We start from the raw sequence: 22,681 nt of genomic DNA on the forward strand, positions 1-22,681 counted from the left end.
AGTTAGGGAAAAGTTAGTGGAGTTAGTTCTAGAAAGAACTGTTACATTGGTAAAGAACATTTACATAATGTGAATGTAACATTTAAGTGGTTCTTCACATGCACAAATCTCTATCAAGTATGTTTTTTGGGAAGCAAAAGGTTTCTTCTAGTGCAGTGGTCGCCAACCCTTGTCCTGGAGATCAACCTTCCTGCAGAGCCAAGTTCCAACCACAGTCTGCCACACCTGCTCCAGCTAATTAACTTCTTCCGAAGTCATTGATTGACTGGATCTGATGCAGTAACATTAAGTAAATGCCATATTCAGGTTGAAACTGAACTGAGCAAGAAAATAGATCTCCAGGATCAGGGTTGCTGACCACTGTTCTGTGTCATCACTATCTCTATGACACAGTGACTGAAAAGAGACACAGGAAAGGACGTTTGGAAATGAGTAACTTGGACAACTGTGGATGTTGCTGTCCAAATTCAGATCCAACAAATTATGCCCTCAATAGTAGCTTGCTGATAAGCCTTACTGTCCTGACCTAACGAGTCTGCAAGCATCCATTTAATTTAGCACATCTCAGAAAGGCTGTTGTACCGACTAACTTGCTTTCATTGTGTTGTTCATAATCTTGTCCAGGCCGGCAGTCTGAATGCAAATGTGTGAGTGGTGGCAGCAGCAGGATAGTGTGCTTTTGAGACTGAGGTGCAGTCCGACTAGACCGCTAGAGCAGGAGAGGAGAGAAGAGCAAAGGCCTGCTGTTGTCTGTTGTCACCATGGAGAGAAATGGACGGAGTAATTGCGTTGTTCCTGGGCCTGAGGAATCCCATCAGCCACGAGCCGGGGCTGTCAAAGGGCATAAAGATGCCGCTAAAAATGCAACTCTCCCCTGACACGTTGGGCAGCCCAGGCCTCACAAAAACGACAGGGGGAAAGACAGACGGATTAGCCGTGGAAGACTGCGGATGAGAGTGAAAAACACTGTGAAAGATGTTGGGGTGGCAGGCAGCCAACATGAAGGCAGAGGGTGTGCATTTCAGTTGCCAAAGACGGCATCCGATGGATGGGATCAGTGCTTATGAATGCCTCTATTCTTCTAGACACCCGTTGTGTTTGCAGCGTCTTCGGAACTCTTCTCTGGTGTGCTGTAACACGGGAATGAATCTCTTCCCTCTCAAATCATTGACAAGGTTGGATACGTTCCATTTATTTCTTAACTTGAAAAGTGCCATATCATTGCCTAAGGAGCTCTCTTGTTAGCTGCTATCATTGCCCTCTATGATAGGTGAGCTATTTGATCTCAATACTCTCTAACTCTCAGCACAATTAAGCGTGCTGTGGGAGAACCCAGGCCTCCCTACGCCCTACGTCTCTCCAGCAGCGAGAGTTAATTGTGTTTTGAGAAATGTTTCTGTTGTGTAACTGAGATGTTGGTAACCTCTAATACTGTCTGTCTTGTTGAGATCTTGCACAGCAAAACAGACCCACATATACCTCTGAGAATCGGAACTTTTCAACACCTTTTTTTGCTCTCCATTACCATGCCTTTGAAGGTCCATCAAGCTACTGCTTCACTACACTACTGCTGTTTTTCAGTGGTTGCTGTTTTGCTGGTAATAAAAAAAGTTTTCTGCCCCAGTTTTTTCCACAATGGACCACGGGACCTAAAAGGTCTTTTCACTGCAGCAATATTCGCAGCTCAGGTGTTTTCTCTTGGTGTACAACAAAAAGTGTTAAGTCTAGGTGTAATGCTAGTGGGACGAGACAGGTAGTGAATACAGCAGCGGGTATAGAATACGAGGTGTTACCTGGTCCCTGTGTGCATCTCTCACACTCAGCTAATCACACATTGTACCACCTCTACATGCTCCCAGTGGGGGAAAAACAGCAGAATTGGTCATCTCCCAGCTCTCGGTGGCTCTGAGCATCCTCCACTTCCTTTTAGTGTGTGTTTTTTTTTTTTTTTTTTTGAAGTCTGCTCTGAAATGGTTTCACATGGGCTTAATCTCTTGTCCTTCTCTTCTCTTCCAGATGGTCACAAGAACAAAGAAAATATTTGTAGGCGGATTATCAGCTAACACAGTAGTTGAAGATGTGAAGCAGTATTTCGAACAGTTTGGCAAGGTAAGATCCCCTTGTTTGTTGATTTCATGGTGAGATGCCTCTGTGTCTGTGATGGGGAAACTGTGTTCCTCAATGAGCTCTTTCATGTGGACGCTTTCAAACCAGCCATTTCAGATGTTGACTTTAGTAGATGAAAATGCCTGTGTGCCTGTGCCCCTTGTTTTCACTTAGCCTTCGATGTTAGCTTTAGTTTGCAATACAGAGTCTAAACGAAGTGCCAAAGAGCCTGGTCCAGATGAGAGTGTTGAGAGATTGCAAATGGAACTGTCAACCTTGTATCTTCAAGATGCAATGCTAAGACCTTAATTTGGTCTTTTGTCTTGATAGTGTTTATCTTTGGCACATTTCCTAGTGGTTTCCTTTGATAGCTAATACTTGGTTCCTTTGTTTTTAATCAGCATTGTCTGAATGGAGAAACTAATTTAATCAGATGTTTGCTTACATTGGTAAATGTCTCGTGGACATGTTCAATGGGCACCCGAGCTGTCAGTAAACAATGAGGGTGAAAAAGTTTAATTAAAAGAAGTTACCAAGATTTTTTTTTTGCACCTTAGGATACAAGAGTACATTTTTAGTCTTTGGGCTGGCGTAAGTCTTGTTGTCTGCCAAAGTGAAAAAAGCCACATTCAGTACTCTGAGGAAGGGGAGCTCGCTTTTGTATGCGATGCTGAAAGGGAGGAAACCCACACAGCGTATTTGTCGTTACAGATTTCATGTTTTTAAGAGAAAATTAAATGTACGCTTTATAGATTTTTTTTTTTTTTTAAATAAAAGATTGCGTAGTGTGATCAGCAGTGACAGCCCTAGTTTTGTTTTTGTGTGAAAGGTCTGGGGTCTCCAAGTGATTTATCAGAGATGTGAAGGCTGTTTATTCATTTGTTGTGATCTCTTGATGACTCAGCATGTCTGTCTATATAGAGATTTTGCCATAATGGTGCAGGATAAGATGATACTTTGCTAGGAGTGTGTGTGTGTGTGTGTGTGTGTGTGTGTGTGTGTGTGTGTGTGTGTGTGTGTGTGTGTGTGTGTGTGTGTGTGTGTGTGTGTGTGTGTGTGTGTGTGTGTGTGTGTGTGTGTGTGTGTGTGTAGGCCAATTAATAGTGCCTTTGCAGGCACAGAGAGAGCTTCCCGGGAAGAGAGCAGGTGGCATGGGGCAGGAGGGTCACAGGATCTGTCTCTTTGGATGCTATGCTCTTCCTGAACCCTTTCTCTGTTCCATGACAGCTTACACTTCAGGAGAGAGACCACACACACACACACACACACACACACACACACACACACACACACTTCTCTCAAGAAACACTAAGGGGCATTAATTTCACACCTCTGCAGAATTAAGACCCTTAAAAATCCTTTCATGTAGGTGTTTTGAGACTACTTTACTATTACATGCTGTTTATTTGGACTAATAGACTAATAGTTCAAGTGAAAGAATAACTAAGTTTAATGAGTTGTAAATTTCATAGGAAATCTGTTTGCTAACATTGAGATCGTTACGTAGCTGTCGCTACAGATTCTATTAGTAATTGCATCATCCACTGATTATTTTGTCTCTTAATCGAGGAGTCGGTTTGTAAAAAAAACAAAAACAAAAAAAAACAATGAAAATAAACTGAGTTATTCGTGTATATATACGTAATGATAAACGGGTTAGTTAGAAACTGCATGACTGTAGGTTTGTCGTGGTGATTATGCAAAAGCCTGCGCTCCACTTCTCGTTCCTATCCACTGCGAACATTTCAGGCGGCCTAATTAGATGGGATGGCTTATGCTTAGTCATAGGTTTATTGTAATCGGCTTGGAGCGTGTCTCCAAACAAAGTGCACTTATTTGGCTAAGCTGTAACAACTCCTGCTTACTTCGTCACTGCCGCCCCCTCTCCGTCCTGTTTTTCTTTTTAGTCGTGCTGGACTTTGCTGTCCTGCTGTAGCCTGGCTTTGGTTTCATTAGGCCTGAGAGTTGTTTCCAAGCCGGTGCCCAGCCACAATCAGGCCTTTATGCCTCCTCTGCCCTGGTTCCCATATCGCCCTGGGTGAGAGCCAGCCCCTGCTGTATCAGAGGGCACTTTTAACCTCCTCTGGCCCAGAGAGAGAGAGAGAGAGACAGACAGAGAGACAGAGACAGAGAGAGACAGAGACAGAGATGCACAGGGTGTGGGAATGTGTGAATTAGTATGCAAGTGGTGGAGAGGTGTAATTACACTCAGTTATGGTATAAAACTGGAAGCAGACAGGATATATAAGCCTCAAGATTTTATCTGTGTTATTACAGCTGCTTGCTACATGTTTGGGGGCCATGGCAGTTTTTTGTGTATATTTAAACTAATTTAAATAGTCTAGCAAAAAAAAAAAAAAATCAAACCTTGCTTTATTCCATATGTTATTGAGCAGTATAGACATGTTTATACTAAAAGTGGAGATGATAAAATTGGAATTATATTAGTGTAGGTAGATAATTGCTTGGTGAAGATTATAGGACAGATATTAGTAACACTTTATTTGGAGTGGTCTTTATAGATGATTAATAAACTATTAACAGATTATCAGTAACACATTAACAGCATATCAGTGAAGTATCAGAATACTTTGAAGTAAATATCTTGATGTTCTGTTGATACATTGCTTACATTAAGTAGATGTACTGTTAATATGTTGCTTCCATCAAGCAAAACCTAATCTTACCCAACCTCACCCAAAACCTAACCCTAACCCTGGCCATAATCCTAACCCTGACCTTAACCTCAACCCAAAACCCTCATATGTTTTTGACATGTTACTGAGAGTCTGTTGAGTGTTTGGTTCATTTAAGAAGGTCCACTCAAAATAAAGTGTCACCCAGATATTTATATTTGAGTGACATTTCATATGGATATTAATTATACCCTGGATAGCAGAATGTTTATGCGATACTGGGCTACTGTGCTTTGTTCTACTATTCTTTGTTCTTCATTTGTAAGCTTTTAGAAATTAGTGATTCTCTGTAATACTAGTCTAGGTAGATTTTAAATTTTGTATACAATGGCATCGGCTCTGTCAGATATGGATATGAAAAATATCCCTCTACGGAAGTTACAAATAAGGCAAATCTGCTTAAGCAATTTGGGGCAAGCTTGTGATTTTCTAGGCATGCAGTTTGTATAATGCTCATTGAAGGGTTTTGGAAGTTAATTGAAGTTTTCAGGAATTATTGGCTACATTAGCCTCATAGTTCCACTGCAAAACTAAAGAAACAAACTTCATACACTGAGCATGTCTTGATGTTGTATGTTTGTGGTTGTAATGTATAAGTTACATTTTTTTATTTTATATTTTTTTGCTGAACTACCACTCCTAAGGTCCACTCCCAAGATCTAGTTTGGATCTCAAACTAGACATCAAGCCCCTTCTGACATTCCACGTTTTCCTTTTATCCCAATGTGTTGGAGTAAAACCATGGCCTGTCTGGGGAGGACTTGGAGACCCACTGCTCAGTACAAAGAAGTCAAAGCTATAATTAAAAGTTTTGGATAGGGTGTAATAAACACAAGTACTCAAACCATATTGTTCTGAAGCGGTGTTTACTCCCTCAGCCACATATCAGTTTCACCGTTTAACGAGTTTTTATTCACTTTTTAAGCTGTGCTGTAAAGTGAGGGAACGGACAGGCATAATGACTAGTCTGGTGATGTGATGTGCTCTGATGGTGCTGTAATGAAATGTCATGCGCTGCTCTCTCCCTCCGTGCAGATGTGCGAGGGAGAGATGTGCAACAGAGACGGGGGGGGGGGGACGAAGGGTGAGTGTGGTCTCCCCGTAATGACAGCATTCAAAGTGCTCAGTGTTAATTTAACGTACCAGGTGAACCGCTAACATTTAATAACAACGTTTCGATTCACCTCAGGCACAGGTAATAAAAACAGTGCTGCGCTCTGTTAGCACCTAGCGCAGGGCTTCCCGCATCAGTGGGCACTTAAAGTCCCATTTGATAAGCTCATTTAATGGGGGGTGTTTATGGATTCGCTGTTTGGAGTGTACCTCGCAGGCTTTGTCACTCCATACGTGGTAAGACAGTGAGTGGAAAACGTGGTAGTGCTTTAGTGGCCAGATCTGTGCTGGCAGCCGGCCAAAGTTGTCCTTAAGACGAATCAGTCTAAACTGGCCAGGCACTAGCACAACATAAACAATCATAAAAGTGTCTGGCAACAACGTGCAAACAGGCTTAAGGTGAAATGCAACACTATACACTAACACTAAACAATGGACTGTCAACAAGGCAGTCTTAGTATTAATAAATTCATTAATAAATTAATAACATTTTTCCCTTACAATTTTTTGATGCAACTCGAGCATTTTAGCAAAGCCAAATTAGACGCAACTTTTTGGGGATTTGCATTCTTAATGTATCCTTTTTGATGTTCATCCTGGCCGTTTTGATGTTTTTGTTTTTTCAGTATGTACTCATTTGATTGCATTTGGCAGATGCTGTTATCTAGAGCAACTTAGTCTATTCATGTTACAGAGATATGTGATTATAGCATTAGGAGTCTTGCCCGGGGAGTCTTATTGGTATAACTTGGTGGGCTTATCTAGTCTGTGTAGGGCATTGTTGTTATCCACTCTACCATCCACTCAATAAGCCACTTTGGAGCCACGCATTTAAGGGCTATGGACTTTTTTGTTGGAATCATAATAGTCGATTGTTCAGCCTTGTGTGATGTTGTTTACTCCTATGATATGAAATACGTGCTTGTTTAAATATTAAAAAGCTCTTCTGATGTTCAAATAGCAAAATGGTTAAAATTCGTATTCGTAGTTGCAGGGATTCTTTCTGATGAGCTTATGGTGCGTGTGGGTCAGCAGTAGCCTTATCTCGGAGCTGTGCGCACTGTTCTGTCCAGTGTCCTCTGTTGGCACTGAGGGGTTAGTGGTAATTCCCGCAGGAGGTTTTGCGAAGCTGGGAGCCCTTAAATGTCCTCCACACATCAGTGGCTCCGCACAAGCGGGAAGTGGCTAACAAAAGGTAGAAAATCTTTAAGACGGCGGAAATACTCAATCATGAGCTTGGCGCTCTCCAGTGCCCTCTGGAGAGTAGGAGGGAAACAAATGAGGAGTTAGTGAGGGATGAAAAGAGAAGGAGTGGAAGAAGCAGCAGCTCTCTGGCCTGCTCCGGATTAGTTCTGAGATGATGCTCACTCTTCTCCACCTCCTCGTGCCTTCTCTCCCTCCACCCTTCCCTTCCGCCCTGCGGAGTTGCTCCCAGCCCCACGACTGTGTTTGTTTCGCTACAGACTCTTTAACAAGCTCTCAAAATGGTTTTCATAGCGCCTGTGCCAACCAGTGAAACCAAATCTTCTTGTGAAGATTGAAAACACAATTGATTTTGGTGCGGGCCACCGGCCCAGACGACCCTTATTCGGTGGCCCCTCCGCATGCACTGTCACTGATCTCTCACAGCTCCAGATTGATCTATGTCTCGCCTTCTTCTTCTTCTTCTTTTTTTTTTTTTTAACAATAGATTTTGGATCTGTGTCACACCTGGAATCCATCTCTTACCTCAACACACCTTTTAACCTCTCCTCCTCACAGTGGCTTCCTTCAGGCTCCAACCTTTTCCTTGTTCTGAAGAAAAAAAAGTCCCTAATTGCATTTGAACACTGTACTGAAAGGTTAATTTTTCTTATTTTAATGGCCTTGAGCACAAGGGAGCAGCTCTGACTGTCGTCTAACAGTTTGCTTGTGTGATCTTTTGAAGCAGGTTTCCTGGAAAGGGGGAAAAAAGAAACCCACCATGCACCCAGAAGACTTCTCCTTAGCTGTAGGGACTGCTGCAAAGCTTTAAAGCCAGTGAAATCACTCGCGGTTATGGCCTCTAAAACGCTAGAAATGAAAGCGAACTGAGCATGCTGTTTGGGGAAAAAAGAGACAAATGATTTAATATTCGCCCTGACCTTTGTTTGCTCTGAGTATTGGCAGTGTTTCCAGGAGTCAAGGGGGGACGATTTTTAAAACGCCCACTTGAGGATGGGAAGTTAAACGGCTTCTTGGCAGCGATTTCCATTTTAATTCCGTCGGCCGTGCTTTTTCTTCCTTCCTCTTTTCCCTCCTTACGCCTGTAATTCCCAAGCTTGTAGTGTGGACCCTTACCAACACTGTCCATTTATAACCCTCCCTTAGTGGATAGGCTGCTGTTGCCTTTTATTTATCTGAGTGCACAGACTAAAAGCTTGATGATTAAAATAAGGGATAAAGGACAGTTATTTTTGGCCTGCACGCAATAATTTATTTTCACATCAGTTGCTTTTTATGTCATTATTAAACATTGAGACAGTACATTTGCTTCAGTTCGGTTACATTGGATAATGCTTTTTTAGTAGGCTCTGATGTTTTTGTCCTTTGTTCTCTGAAAGCGAATAAATCAAAAAGGTAGGAATCCATCTGTTCATCAGAGGCAGAAATACTGTTTCTGTTATTTATCTGGTCTTGATTAAACAGCTTTTCAACTTAATTTAACCTGCTAATCACTCTATTTACTAATTGCTTGTCCCTTGAAAGTCCCTTGGCACTAAGATGATTACTGAAAAACAGGACTGGACTTAAGAGCTTGTGGATGCCACTAAAGCAGACTGGCTGTGTGATTCGTAATGTGCGCCAGTTTCTCTTTTTGACCTGGCTTGTTTTTTGTGCAGGACTGCAACGTTTATCAAAGTGTTTTTTGAAAGCTAAATATGTTTGAGGGGTTCTCAGTCACTGAGTTTCTTGCAGCATTTATCCTGGTGACTGATGGTTATTGGAAAGCCTTCTAAGATAAGCTCAACCCTGCTCTACTGTGAGAAGTCTACAGAAAACAGTATTGCAGCTCTCGTTGAGTCACCTGTTTTGAAGTACTTTTATTGGTCTCAGCTGTTATAACTCAGTCCTTCAGCTCGTCATTTTTATTCTCTCATGTCATGTTACTGTACATTTTCTCCAAAAGCAATGGGCTGAATCTTTTTCAAAGGGACATGGTGTCATTGTTCCTTTTTCTGGGTCCACCTGGCCTTGCTTTATCCAGGTAAATCTTCTGAATGGGGTCTCTCTAGATAAGCAGGGATTGCCTTGATTGCCTTTGAACTGAGTCATTGGATAGTGTGTGGATACGCCTCCCTGGCTGGGCACTTCTGTTTAAAGGACCGGCTATTTTAAGAAGATTGACCATGATTGAAGAGGATTTGCAGGCCCTGCTAACATGAGCAAATCTCTGAGAGATAGTGCACCTTAATCTGTGGGCTATTGGACGGTGTGGGAGCTGTATAGGTAAGCTGATGGGATGAAGTGTAAAGGTAAAATGCTTCTCTCAGATTGCCCACATTTTGAAGATTTTTGTCAAAGATCTGCCGGGGCTTTTGGCTCAGACCCATCGGCCTCATTGAGTGGCGCTATCAGATTAGCTCCGGCTGGTCCCACTGCGCCTGAAGCGGCGCAGGGGCCGATTACAATCTCCTCCAGCACTTCCTAGACATGGAGTGTGCCAATTAAATCAGCCCGTTGAACTATTAGGATTTAACAGTGGAAATAAGGCCCATTTCCAGGGAGACTGTGGCATTTCCAATCCCCAGCGAGTACCACCCGCTCACCTGTGGAGGTGGCCTTGGAATGGTAATAACTTTGGACTCAGGGGGGCTCCTGTGATCTTCAAGCTAGAGGAGCTAGCTTCCGAGATGTGGCCTGAAATAAGCGTTCACCTGCCAGGCCGGCTCTCAGTGAGAGAGCCACTGCTGTGTCCAGGGCTTCTGTGAGCTGGGAGGAAGCCTGCAGGTGGCTGATATTCCACAAAGCCATCCAGGAGCATGAAGCAAAGGCAGCATTTGAGTGACAGCTTCCTTTCAGGCTTGCTACCTCTTCAAAAAATCTGTCTGTTGAAAACAGGATTATGGGTCCGTAATTCAAACTGTCGTTTGTTGTGAACTTTTTGAGGCAGGGTTTTTTTTGCACTTTAGAGAGGCTCGCCTTTGGAGAAGATTGATACGCTCATGTCTCATCAGCCAGAAGTGGCGGATGCAAAAAAACTAGCGTGGCTCAGTGTGAAAACAGTCGGTATGAGTTGGGGTGAAGGACGGAGAGATAAGAGGGAAATTATAAGTGTCTGGTGAATGTCCCTCCAAAACCCGATTGTGCTAACAGCGTGGATACTGATTTTGTGGAGAGCTGCCCACACATTAGCATACTGTCACATATTGTGCTAGGCTAACCAAAAAAAAAGATGCAAAACAATGTCCCACTGGGATAACTACCTCCCGCACTCGAAATGGTTCTAAAGCTCTTGGTAAATGGCCTTGTTTTTATATCTCCTTCTTTCCTCTGAGTGCTTACTGAAAGGCAGGGCTTGTTTTTTTTCCATGTGCAGCTTGATGCAAAGCTTTAATGAAGCCTCAAAGGTATTGAGCATCATATACAATTACTGTGCTTACATGGCGGAGAATGAGTGCGTAAGTCGCACTTACTGGAGCCCAGAACTGCGCAGGGGGGCTCTGGTGGAACTCTGCCAGCGTAAGAGAGACTAACACATCAGGAGGAGAAAACACCATCAAAACACACTCGCACACATGCACAATAATTAGACAGAATTCACTATGAGACGCAGCCTCTCTGAAAGGGCATGTCCTTTTAAATGAGTGTCAACAACGATGGGGTTCTGCTGTGTTGGTTCGCTAGATGGGGAGATAGAGACGGGGGAGGAGAGAGAGATAAATGGATGAGGCAGATCAGATTGATAAATAGATCCGCTGCATGCCGGCAGTGTATGTGTGTGTACGTGTGTGCCGGCAAGCTCTCTGCGAGTGTTCTCGTTGGGTAAGTCAAGTGCACAAGGAAACGGTGAAGGACTTGCCAGGCTGCTGTACTAATTAAGTGAAATGCCAGCGCATTACCTGCTGCCCCCCCCCAAACAAACTTTCAAACCATCTTCACTCCAGGGGGGGCTTGGGGCCAACAGTGATGAGATGCTACTGTAGCTGCTATCAAGGAATGCTTTAAGGTTCAGCATACGCTATGGGGGAGATGGGTTCACACTCTGAAGAGATGGCTCCTGCAGTGTACTCCAGCACGAAAGCAAGGTCAACCAGCTCCTCATATCATCTCCCTAAATACAGAGGGCCCCTGTGATGCCTCTCATACAACAGACCTGATGTAATTGCTTGCTAGCTGACCAATGAGATGAGAGGAGGTGGGAAAGAGCAAAAGTTCACGCCCATTGCTATTTGCTTTTTAAAGGAATAGTTTGACAAACAGTTATATACACTTTCTCTTACCATAACTATGCACAAAATGTGTTGGTGGCTTCTTTAGACTAAGTTTAGGAAAAGGCGTCAGTGGCTGCTAGTACAATATTCAACTCTACCATGTACTTTTGTAGATACACTATATGTCCAAAGGTTTGTGGACACCTGCTCAGTTTCTTCTTATTTTGCTGCAGTAACAGCCTCTACTCTTCCAGGATGCTTTACACTAGATGTTGGAACATTGCTGGAAGGATTTGACTGCATTCAGCCACAAAAGAATTAGTGAGGTCAGATACTGACTGGATGATTACTTCTGGATTGGAGTACATCTCAAATGTGGATGAAATGAATATCCCTAATATATTATCTTATGAATGGCAGTTGTACAGAATCATTATTTCTCCTTTTTTGTGATTGGAGGTGGCACCCCCTTGCATTCTCTTATAAATTGAGCCCTGAGTATAACTGTACTAAATGAGATATTTGCTAAGTGATGTTCCAACAGTGCAGTAAGATTCATAAACTGCAGTAGCTGACACCAGCTTGTTAGTCAACCAGAACACTTGAGCTCATAATAAGAAAAAATCTTATATCTTTTGCTTTGCTCACAGGAGCAATAATAATCAACATAACTTTAATAAACTGATTTCGGGCATTAAAGCCTTCAGCGTTAATGAGCGGGTTGACAATTGTGCTGCACTCAGATTTGGAAAACTGCAGATTGTCTAATGATCTATGGTGCACTTGGCTACTCTCATACTCCAATCAATCCTTATTCATGTGCATCAAATCCTCCAGTCTACTAACGGTCCTCCCCACATTTATCTCCAAAATGCTGATGGTATCACTGCTCATGCTGTGCTCTCTAAGCTCACACTCATAAACTCATGAGCAGTGCATAGATTCAGCTCTGTTGAGTGCATTGGTGGTTCAGGATGGCGATGCTCAGCAGTTGGTTGCTGGTTGAATTAGGATTTTGATGGTCAGTGTCAAAAATGGAATTTTGAATGTCATGTTTCGGAAGTGAGTTTTCATTTGTGTTTTTCATTATTTATTTGTAGTATTTTTAATTTTTATAAGATTTTAATATTGAACATTTCAATTTGGGTCAGCCAGTGATGAAAATGGACAGGCCTTGGCCCACAGGGTGTAATCATAGCACAAGATTTAGGCATCAAGTGTGCATGGTGCTAATTGGTGGGGTGTTAGCTTCCACTATTAGTCTTGTAGCTCCGGTGCAAAACTAAAGAAGCAAACTTGAGAATGGAATTACAGGATAGGGTAAGGAGCTAATCCTCTAAGGAGTGATGAATATATAGTTTTTTTAACATCTTGACCTAAACCTTCTAAGTAATTCAAGACAAATCTGAATCATAAGCAGCTCTTCCTCTTATGCTGTTGAAATATGCTATGTTTTGTCTGCCTTCACAAGAGACAGTTTAAGCAAATCTCTCCTCACTTTAATGATATATAGCTATTTGTAATGAAAGACATTGTGTGTGGCAGAGCTCAGGAAGTGATACTTCCTCAGACAAGCAGCTCGCGCTTTGAGCCTAAGCGCAGACTTTGTTGGCACTCTTCCCAGACAGCGGAGATCCTTTTTAAATATGACTTAGGAAAATAAAAACATTCATGATCCATTAAAATGAATTATATTTTGCTGACTGATTTATCTTTCCCCGAAGGTTTCCAACAAGAGCAACTCGGCCCATTAAATGTCACCTTGAATAGATTAAAGAAAAGATAGAGTGTAATTGTTTCCACTGCCTGTGAGTCGGCCTTATATTTTTGGCCATTCTGATAAACATTATCAAAGCCGTAGAGAGGAATCAGAGATGCGAAATGCCTCAGTTGCTCTCTTTCAGGCCCAGAGGAAAGACAGATTGTCAATTTGCCTGACGCGATTGAAGAGCTGACCAATCTGTCTCTGCTGTAGCCTCGAGAGCACAATTTCACAATGAGGGAGTGAACGATGAAACGCGTTCAAAAGGAGCGGAATAAAGCAGACACGCATTCTAATTTCCCTCCGCAGCAGGTGGTTGTCATCCATCGTTCCCAACAGCTGGCTGCAGGGCGGACCGTGGGCGGCTGGGAGAGCGGGTCTGGGCCCTGTGCCCCCCGTCACCCGTCTTAATGACAACACACTGTCAGCCCGTCCTCCAAAGCGCACCATCACTCACAGATGTTCAGAGGACTACCCACAGCTGTTGACCTCCCTATTGGAGTCTGAATGTTAAGAAAAATAAAGTAACTAATGACAATAGTTGTTAATATATTGAGATTTATTGTCTGATCTTTGTGACAAATTAATTTCACAAAATCCCGACAAGCCTGCTGTTACATAGCGCTGTTACATACCTTCTATAAAGGTATTTCAGCTTGGGACAGAGTGGAGCAACACCCTCTTCCTTCTGGAGACCTACCAACATATTCGCTGAGCCTTTTCAACCTCTTTGAAGTCATTTCTTATCTTAGATATATTTTAAGGGTATCTCAATAGCCTCTACATCTACATGCATGGTTTTCCAGCCTGTGGGTAGTTGTTTTTTGTGGGAGATAATGTAACAGATAACATGAAGATTAACTGTTTTGTTGTGGAGAGTTTGTTTCTATGTGGTTATTATGCTAAGAATCTGACCAAACATGCATCAATAAGGATCAATTTAAGAATAACATGGATGACTATGGAGGAGATGTCTGTCACTCACTGTAGTTAGTGTTTATGAAGTCTTGAGCTGGGCGGCTCTCATTTGTCAGAATTGCAGATCATTGCATAAGTGATGTATTCTGGTATTTAAATTTGAATATGATGAATGATTTTTCTGATATGTACAGTGTTTATGATTTGACTATTTCTACTGTGCAAAAACAATCCTTTTTTTAAGCTGTATAATATTTTTGGTTAAAACTGTAGGATGTATCCTGAAATAACACTTTAAAAAATAGACGTTTGAGGTTGAATTGTATGGTTTTTGGACCACCTCACACATCAACATAAGACACATCCTTAATCAAGTTTTGATGGAATGCTCTTTGAATACTCTTTCAGTATGCTGGAAGTCATCAGACTCATCTACGCGGGGAAGGTGTCTGAAGCACAGGTTGACATTTCCACCAATGAGCTCTATAAATCTCCAAAGGCCCAAGATGTACATAGAGTAGTAGAATGTGCAGATTCTTTGATGATCACTGGTATCTGAATCTGTCTTGGTTTAGCTTCCTTTGCATCGTTTCACATTATTTTGCAGTGGCAAAGCTGCTGATCACTGTCTTAAGGCAAAATTAACAGGTGATCTAGGCTGTTGACACTGCGGTGATATTATTGTCGAATTGCCCCACCCCAGTGGAAGCTGTTGCCCTGCTGTAGTTTTGATCAAGCTAATTGTCTGATGTTTTGTCTTAGCAGAAATTAACTTTGGAAAAGGCTGGGGAAATGTGTTGTATATGACGCCCAAACAGCAGCTAAATTGCTCACAACAGGAATCAGGAGTAGAAAAAAGGACGGGACCAAGTCTTGTTCACAAGTTCACGCGTAATTAAAATTACCATGCGTGGAAGGGAAAGAAACATGGGCACACAGCGCTTTCCGCAGCGATAAACGGGGAAACATGCTGGGGAAGAAAGCGGACGAGAAAGTGACTTTCACTCCCCCCATGGTTCTGATCACTGGTTATGTCCTAATGCGCTGACCACTGCATCCTGATTATGCCAAAGGGGGTTCTTTCAAGTCTCTCACAATCCTCCTGTACCCTGGCGACTTTGAATTCACGACGTTGGGTGGTGGTCTCATCTTTGCTAATTATTTGGCGTCAGGAGATGGGGTGGATTTACAAGTTGCTTTGTTGCGGTTGGACGGAATGTGCAGCTTGTTTTCTCTAAATCCTCCTGGACTTCCTGGTACAGGACTGACAGGCACTTCACTCAGGCGGGCTGCTGGGCTGCCTGTCGCTGGCGCAGCCTGCCAGGCCCACTGTTTATGTTTCTGACGAGCCAGGCATGTGCCAGTGGCCACACGCTGAGAGAGCGTGGGGAGGGATTTTACGAGCTTTGTGCTCCAAATCTCTTCTCACTATTCACCATGTGCAAATTACATCGCACACTTCCTACTCTCTGCTTCATTGCCATATGATGAATTTAAATGCGAATATTTTGTTGTGCTTAAATTCATCTAATATTCATCTGTTTTTGTCTCTAGGGTCATTGCAGTTAGAGTGCTTTTGTTCTGCTATACAATAAAACTGCGCTTTAGTTGGCTAGTTAGTTCCTAAATTCATCTAATATGCATTTATTTTGCCCGCAGGTTCGTTGCAGTTACAGCATATACATTCAAAAAAGGAAAGGCTTCAGAAAGTACTTTTTTAAGAACTCTTTTTGTTTTGCTATAGGATAAACCTTTTTATTATTTGTATTTATTTTGGTTTAATATGCATTTAATATTCATGTGTTTTTTGCCTTTAGCGTCTTGAATTTTCAACATTTTTTTTCTTTCATTTGAAAAACGTTGTTCGTTTGTTTGGTTAGTTAGTTAGTGATTTAGTTTAAACCTAAATTCATATATGCATTTGTTGCGCATGCAGTTCCACTGAACTTGCATTATAGGTGTAAAGCTTATTTATTCCTAACCAAAAATCATATAATATGTGTCTGTCTTTGTCTGTAGGGTCCTTGCAGATTATTATTTTAAACATTGCTTTATTTTGCGAAATTATAAACCTACATTTATTTAAATAAATAAATAAATAAATAAATATTTTTCTTAAATGTATTTAAAAAAGAGCAAAACCTCCAAAATGTGCAGTTTGAACAGTGTTTCTAAGTGAGCTTGGTAGTGATTTTGTTACACCATGTGGTTTCAGTGAGGAATTTGCCTGGACTTTTTAGCTGCAATTGTTAGCTTTTGACTGCATGAATCTGGTCCAGAATTTATTTCAGAGCGCTGACCAGCCCTGAGTGAAAACTAGCTTGCACATTACAGCTATTCATTTGTTCTGAACTCTTCTTTCATCCCTCTGTTCTTCCTGTTTTCCCTCTCTGCTCACTGCATGCATCACCATGCAGCATCACCATGCGGTGAGCTTCCTGCTAAACTTTACAGTTCAGTTTTCAGCGGCTCCAGTAAAAGTAAATTCAGTCTCCTCTACTAGATTCGGTTACATGGTGGAAGCTTTTTAAGTTAGAGCTAACTAAGACCAGAGACGTTAGAAAGGAGGAGACCGGTTACTGATATATAAAATATGAAAGGGGAAAGCTTGCAATGTTCAACATGGTGTTAGTTTACAGGGCAAGTCCCGCCCAACTTGCTGATAAAGCTGCTTTAAGGACAAGCTCCCTTGCCGGTTGTGGAATTAGGCACTTGCTCAGTAGCCAGAACAAATTGTTTTTTGTGTGTTGTTTGAGCCAAACGCTACAAACTATCTATGAGATTTATCAGAGTATCTGATCTGTAATGATGACACTCCCACTATTGCACCGCCTTGGCTTTTAGATGTAGATACGCTTGATGCATCTTATTCAGACTGTATGTACAGTAATGTGCACATGTGACTGCTAATCACTATTTTGTTTGCTGTACGTACTAAAAATATTTGAATATGATGCTAATGATAAGTGATGATACAGGGAAGATCAGTTAGCTTGTTAGCTCTTCTTACCTTAGCTGCTAGCTGTTGGTTAATCAGTCCGGTTTAAAGGAATGCGCATTGAATAGTGATGCTCTCATACACAGGCTAATCTTTGTATCGCTTCATTACATTCGCTAATAGAGGACGAGTCACGCCTTAGCATCGACTCGCTGCTTAGCATTTAATGTTGCTCTAACTCCAGTGTTAGCTTTAGCATTAGCTCACCTGAAAGGGCAGCTTTTACTGCTTTAAAACTTCCTCCTTATTGAACATGAAAACCTTCCACTTTCATGCCAAGTGACTAAACTGCTTCCCTGGCTTGATTCATGTAAACCTGCTTCCCAGAATCCTTTGTTCTGTTCTTTAAATTGACTATATTTTGTCCGCTCTGAAACACACGTGTCTGCACTGAATATCTTACAAAGCCAGTTCATTTTTTAATGAAAATAAGTTCTTACAAGATAGATTTAGCCCGTCACTACAAATGTAGTGAATGTTAACAGGTGAAGTGAGCTGGAAAATCGCTGGACGTAGAAACAATAACTAAGGAAGGTGGGACTTCTCCGAATTTTGGAAATGGTCAATTTACATTTACATTTACAGCATTTGGCTGATGCTCTTCTCCACAGCGACTTACAATTTGATTATTTTTACATAGGTAGGCCAAGGCGGTGTTAGGAGTCTTGCCCAAGGACTCTTATTGGTATAGTGTAGGGTGTTTGCCCAGGTGGGGATTGAACCCCAGTCTACAGTGTAGAAGGCAGAGGTGTTAACCACTACACTATCCCAACCCCCCAATTGGCACATTGACATTACATTAACTAAAAAATCAATTTCCAAAGTTCTAATACTTCACAGAGAGCATGTATGATGTGTAATTCTACAGTATATGTATAATGTAGGATATGTATAATGCTATAGATACACCAACGTGGATATATATTGCATGTCCATCAAATTTTAAATTTGGCTTTTTTTCGTTTTCTTTTTTTGTTGTTGTTTTTTTAAGAGAATGGCTGTGACGGATTTGTTTTCTTGCATACTTGCATTTATGTATAATTTACTTTTCATGTTGTTTACCTCTAGACCTCACTGCTGAAAAGAAACAAAGGTGTGAAAAGGAGCTACTTAATACCAGCATGAAAGCAGAAAAACAAAATAGTGGGCAGGAAGTGAAGCGACGCTGTGCTGTGCCTTCAATGAGAATGCTGGTATTTCCATCCTGTTAGTGACTGAATAATCGCATGTTGCTGGAGCGCACCAGGCCTGAATGTGACCTTTCTGAGGCACGGAATACATATACATGCGCTGTGGCGGATAGATTTCATTCTGCACGTCTTTTATATTCTAATTTACTGGCAATTTATGCATGCCAGGGGAGAGCGGCGGCACTGAAGCCTCTCAGATTTGGCATTTGGAACATTAAACACAATGCCCTGCGTAAAAGCAGGACTTGTTTAGAAAGAGGGATGAGAGTGAGAGAGAGAGAGTGAGAGAGAGTTTTCTTCTGCACGTGGAGATTTTTCTGACTCGTCAGTGGCTGTTTTGTGGTATAGTATAACGGGATGGTTTTTGTCAGTTCTGTTGTGTGCCTCATAGCTCAGGTGTCCTCCACGTCCCAACCCGTTCAGCCTAATGTTTTCTGAGTGTTTTCCTGTGGGTGTGTGTGTGTGTGTGGGTGTGTGTGTGGAGAGCAGTGGTTCTGAACACCATCTGCCCCATCTGCTGATCCTGCTGCCCTGTGATGAACTGTAAACTGAAATTGTAAAAACACTTATTTTAGTTGCTGATGTTAAAGTTAGAGTTGGGTTTAAAGTTAAAGCCTTTATACACAGAACGCGATTTAATTGGATGACCGTAAATTAAATCGAACATGTGTATAACTGACAGTATCTTGCACACCAAACACGATTTTTTGAATGTCAAAAATGCTACAGTAATTTATTCGCCCTTTGTTAAATTTTTGTGAACCTTCACCAGCGGCACGAACTCCCTGACCAATCATGGTCATCTATGGTATTGGCTTGACGACAGCTGATATGACAGAGCAGCTCTGCTCCATCAAATAGAGCTTTATTCCAGACCCAGAAATGGTCAGAATCTCCAAAAGCGGCTCAAACTGGACCTTCTGAATGAAGCTATGGAGCTTCACTTTACTTTCACTATTCTAAAATGGACAGTATCATGTCACCACTTGTCCGTTCTGTGAGGAGCAAAGGAAATCTTATTTGCTCTTAAAGACATTCAGCCTGTTTTGCTTTGTGTGTCATCTCGTGTGGAGCTACATCTCCAAAACCAGCTCAAATTGAGTTATGGAGTTTCATGCTGGGAATGAGAGACTTCATAAAGTTGTAGCTCCTGAAATGAGGAGGAGAAACTCTATTCTCCTTTTGCTTTTCCAAAGTGCAAAGCATTCTCTACAATGTCACAGTTGCCTGTTTTGTGAGACGTCGGTGACCTATTAATACTTTGCATGGATGTTTTTTTTTTTTTTTTTGCGGCAAAAATTATTTTGGAGAAAAATAAATCTTTCTGATTTTCTTGTCATTTTTTTCTCACATTTCTCAGTGTGTAATGGCGTTTAGGCTTAAGAAATTCTAATCACATTACAAATGTGTGACCTCACATTGTATAAAAGGACAAGTGTGTATGTGTGTGTACTACTAGTAATGTACAATGATATTGGAACTACAATCATGAGATTTTTGCTAATGATGAATTGCCCTATAAGTAACTGTGGTTATGAATTGAAATTCATTAAATATAATAATTAAATATGATTACCGTATAAGGCCAAAGGACCAGACTGACAGATTAACCATCTTGCTTCCTAGCTCTTAATACTTAGTAGCTTCCAACTAACGGCAGAAACAGCTTGAGCTTAAATAAACAAACATTGCTTACTGCTCTGCTGCCTTCTAAAGGTGCCAAGTCAGAATTTAAAACTTCATTGCTCAATAAATACATTTCTGCTTCTTTGTGTATGTTGCACAACAGATGAGCTCAGAAAATTCTCATTCTTTTTGTTGCAATGTAAATGTATGATGAATGAAAGATAAGTGTGGAAAATATTTGCGGTCAACTTCTATAATTGTGTTCAACTCTATGACTTATTTTATTCTGTAAGAGTAGAATGTTAAAGCTGCACTGGCTTACTGGGCAAAATGTCTTCATTTTATCCATTTTACTGCATTTCTTAACGAATCTAACCTTTCTCCATAATGCTAATCCAGGTGGTTCTGTTCCCAATTTAATAGCGTTTACATATTGGCCTGGACACTGACTGATACTCAGATCACAGGTACGTATAACACGCAGGTGCATCCCAAACACCTACAATAGCATCCTGTCAGTCTCATGCTAGCAGTGATGTCAGTAGTCACAACTCGTCAACTTCGTGATCATTTTGCTTGGCACAGTAAAAGGTGCTCAGGCTAATGACTACATCAACCTGCATTTTCAGAGTCTGTGCAGTACTTAGGGCTTTACATTCACCCTCTGTACTCTTTTGCCTCTGTTGACGCTACAGTGGAAGTGATTCTTTTCTCTCTAACTGTTCTCGAGGCTGGCCTGAGGAAAGCGAGTGCATTCTCACAGCAGTTAATAACCATTCACACCACCAGAATGCTTCATTACACACCTTGACCTCTGTGGCATTTTCTCTTCGCTCTGGATTTTACGCTAACTTGGCAAAAAGAAGTGTGTGTGTGTTTGCGCGCGTGTCCGGAGCTCCAGTCTGACTGTCAGGTGCACTGTTTTGTAATTACTGTAGCTGCAGCTGTAGAGTTGAACAGTTCTGCTGGCTGGCTTTATTAGATTCTGTCAAACATCTCTCCCCCTCACACTCACAGATGCACACTCACTCGCTCACACACCCACACTCTCCGGCACATATAGCCCGCTCTCTCTCGCCGCTCTCATATTTACAGCCAAACGCTCGGCTCACGGTGCAGCAACCCTGAGATGCTGGAGCTCGATTTATTTCTGTGAACAGACTTTCAGTTCAGTCTTTCTGTATTAGAATCAAAGTCAGTGTAAATCTAATCAGAACTCCCAATTTTGATTCCTATTTGATTTTTTAAGGAAATGATTCAATTGGCCTAAAAGCTAAAATCTTCACTTTGTCATTTTGCTTAATGCACTTATATGGCGCATTTCCAAACTTAGCAAAAGCGCGAAAAATGTAAGGGTACATGTCTTATATTTATGGCATAGCAGGTGGAAGACGCACTCACAGTTTTAACATTTTTCCCTGATGTTCTTAAGGCAGAGCATCACCAACGTGTTAGAACATCAGCCTAGACTCAGCCTAATGCCACTTTGATGCAGTTTTGAGGAAAAGGTGTGCTTAGTGTGATCTGTGCTTTTTGCATTTGAGAAATGAGAGACACTCTGGGAAGTACATGAACATAAACACAGCTGCACAAGTGGACTTGGTGACAGGCCAAATACATCATAATTTTAACACAAACCAGTTCAGTTTGTATCAATTCATTAATTTTGGTATGTTTCAGATTTTCTTTACACTGAATACACATCTGTGACTGGAGAAGCTATTTACATAATAGTGGCTCAGTGATTCATCCGTCCTGTTAAAGCAATATACTGAACCGTTATCAGCACTGATACTAATCTCACTACATGAATCAGATGTCAGTCAAAATTCAGTACTGTTTCTAAATCATACAAGTTATAAAATGTAGTGATACATCGATATGGGAATTGTGGGCTGATGCTGATGCTTTTTATGTACATATCTGCTGATGTCCGTACATAAACATTTATAAACACTAGAAGCTGGAACTATATCTACCTGGATTAACAACAGACAAATATAACTTCTATTTAAAGGGTTACAAATGCAGTAAAAGGGTTAAAGGGTTACAAATGCAGTAAATTGGATAAAATGCAGAGATTTTAGCGCAGTAGCCCATCATTAATCATCAATGTTCCTTTTCAAGAGTACAATAAATACAAATATGGTTTTGAAATATTGGTCAAATCTGAAAATCTGTATGATACTGATATATTTAAGGTAATATATTAAATATCTATAATTGTAGTTCACATACTAGTAACGATGCTTCCCTAAAGTGGAATAAAGATAATATGCAATGCGCAAGGTTTTTATTTTTATATCTATAAGAGCCAAAAACGAGTGCATAGTTTCTGGAAAATGATCAGACCATTATTGCTAGACTTATTATTAGACTCATTAGATTGTATTATACACAGTTCCAATTTCCAAAATTGATGCACTTTTATCATCACCTTCAAATCATTGCATCATGATGCATCAGTGCAATTCTACACCCTTTAAACATCATGAATGTAAGTGATCAGTAAAGTTGCCAACAAATTTTGAATTTCACTGTCAGGCTGATTTATTCACTTACAAGAGTAAGAGTGTGACGTGTCTCTGGCTGATGAGTGAAGTCCCTCGCTAAGTTAGCAGTCAGATTCTGAGAGAAAGAGGAGTACAGCCAGTATCAGTCATCTACTGGAGCAGTCACCTCTGTCTGCACAGCGCTCTGAGTCAGCAAGTACAGCCTGACCTCAACACACACACACACATACACACACACACATGCCCCCCCCCTCTCATTTTCTCTCGCTCTCTCTCGCTCTCTCTCGCTCTCTCACATTCACATTCACATTCTCCAATCTTTTTACCAGCTGTCGCCTGGGCAGGCAGCTGTCGTTTGAAGAAGCT

The 22,681-nt window shown here is 41.4% G+C and overlaps 1 protein-coding gene across 13 annotated transcripts in view; it reads left to right on the plus strand.

Moving 5' to 3' along the window:
• Positions 1-22,681, plus strand: part of msi2b (musashi RNA-binding protein 2b) — a 300,205-nt gene that overhangs the window by 71,791 nt on the left and 205,733 nt on the right. For all 13 annotated transcript variants that reach the window (XM_017694954.2, XM_017694953.2, XM_017694952.2 and 10 more), the window contains exon 6: positions 2,017-2,109. In XM_017694954.2, the coding sequence (XP_017550443.1) occupies positions 2,017-2,109 (93 nt within the window). The remainder of the gene's footprint in view (positions 1-2,016; positions 2,110-22,681) is intronic.

The sequence above is a fragment of the Pygocentrus nattereri genome, chromosome 17 (assembly GCF_015220715.1).
Source record: "Pygocentrus nattereri isolate fPygNat1 chromosome 17, fPygNat1.pri, whole genome shotgun sequence".
Lineage (NCBI taxonomy): Eukaryota > Metazoa > Chordata > Actinopteri > Characiformes > Serrasalmidae > Pygocentrus > Pygocentrus nattereri.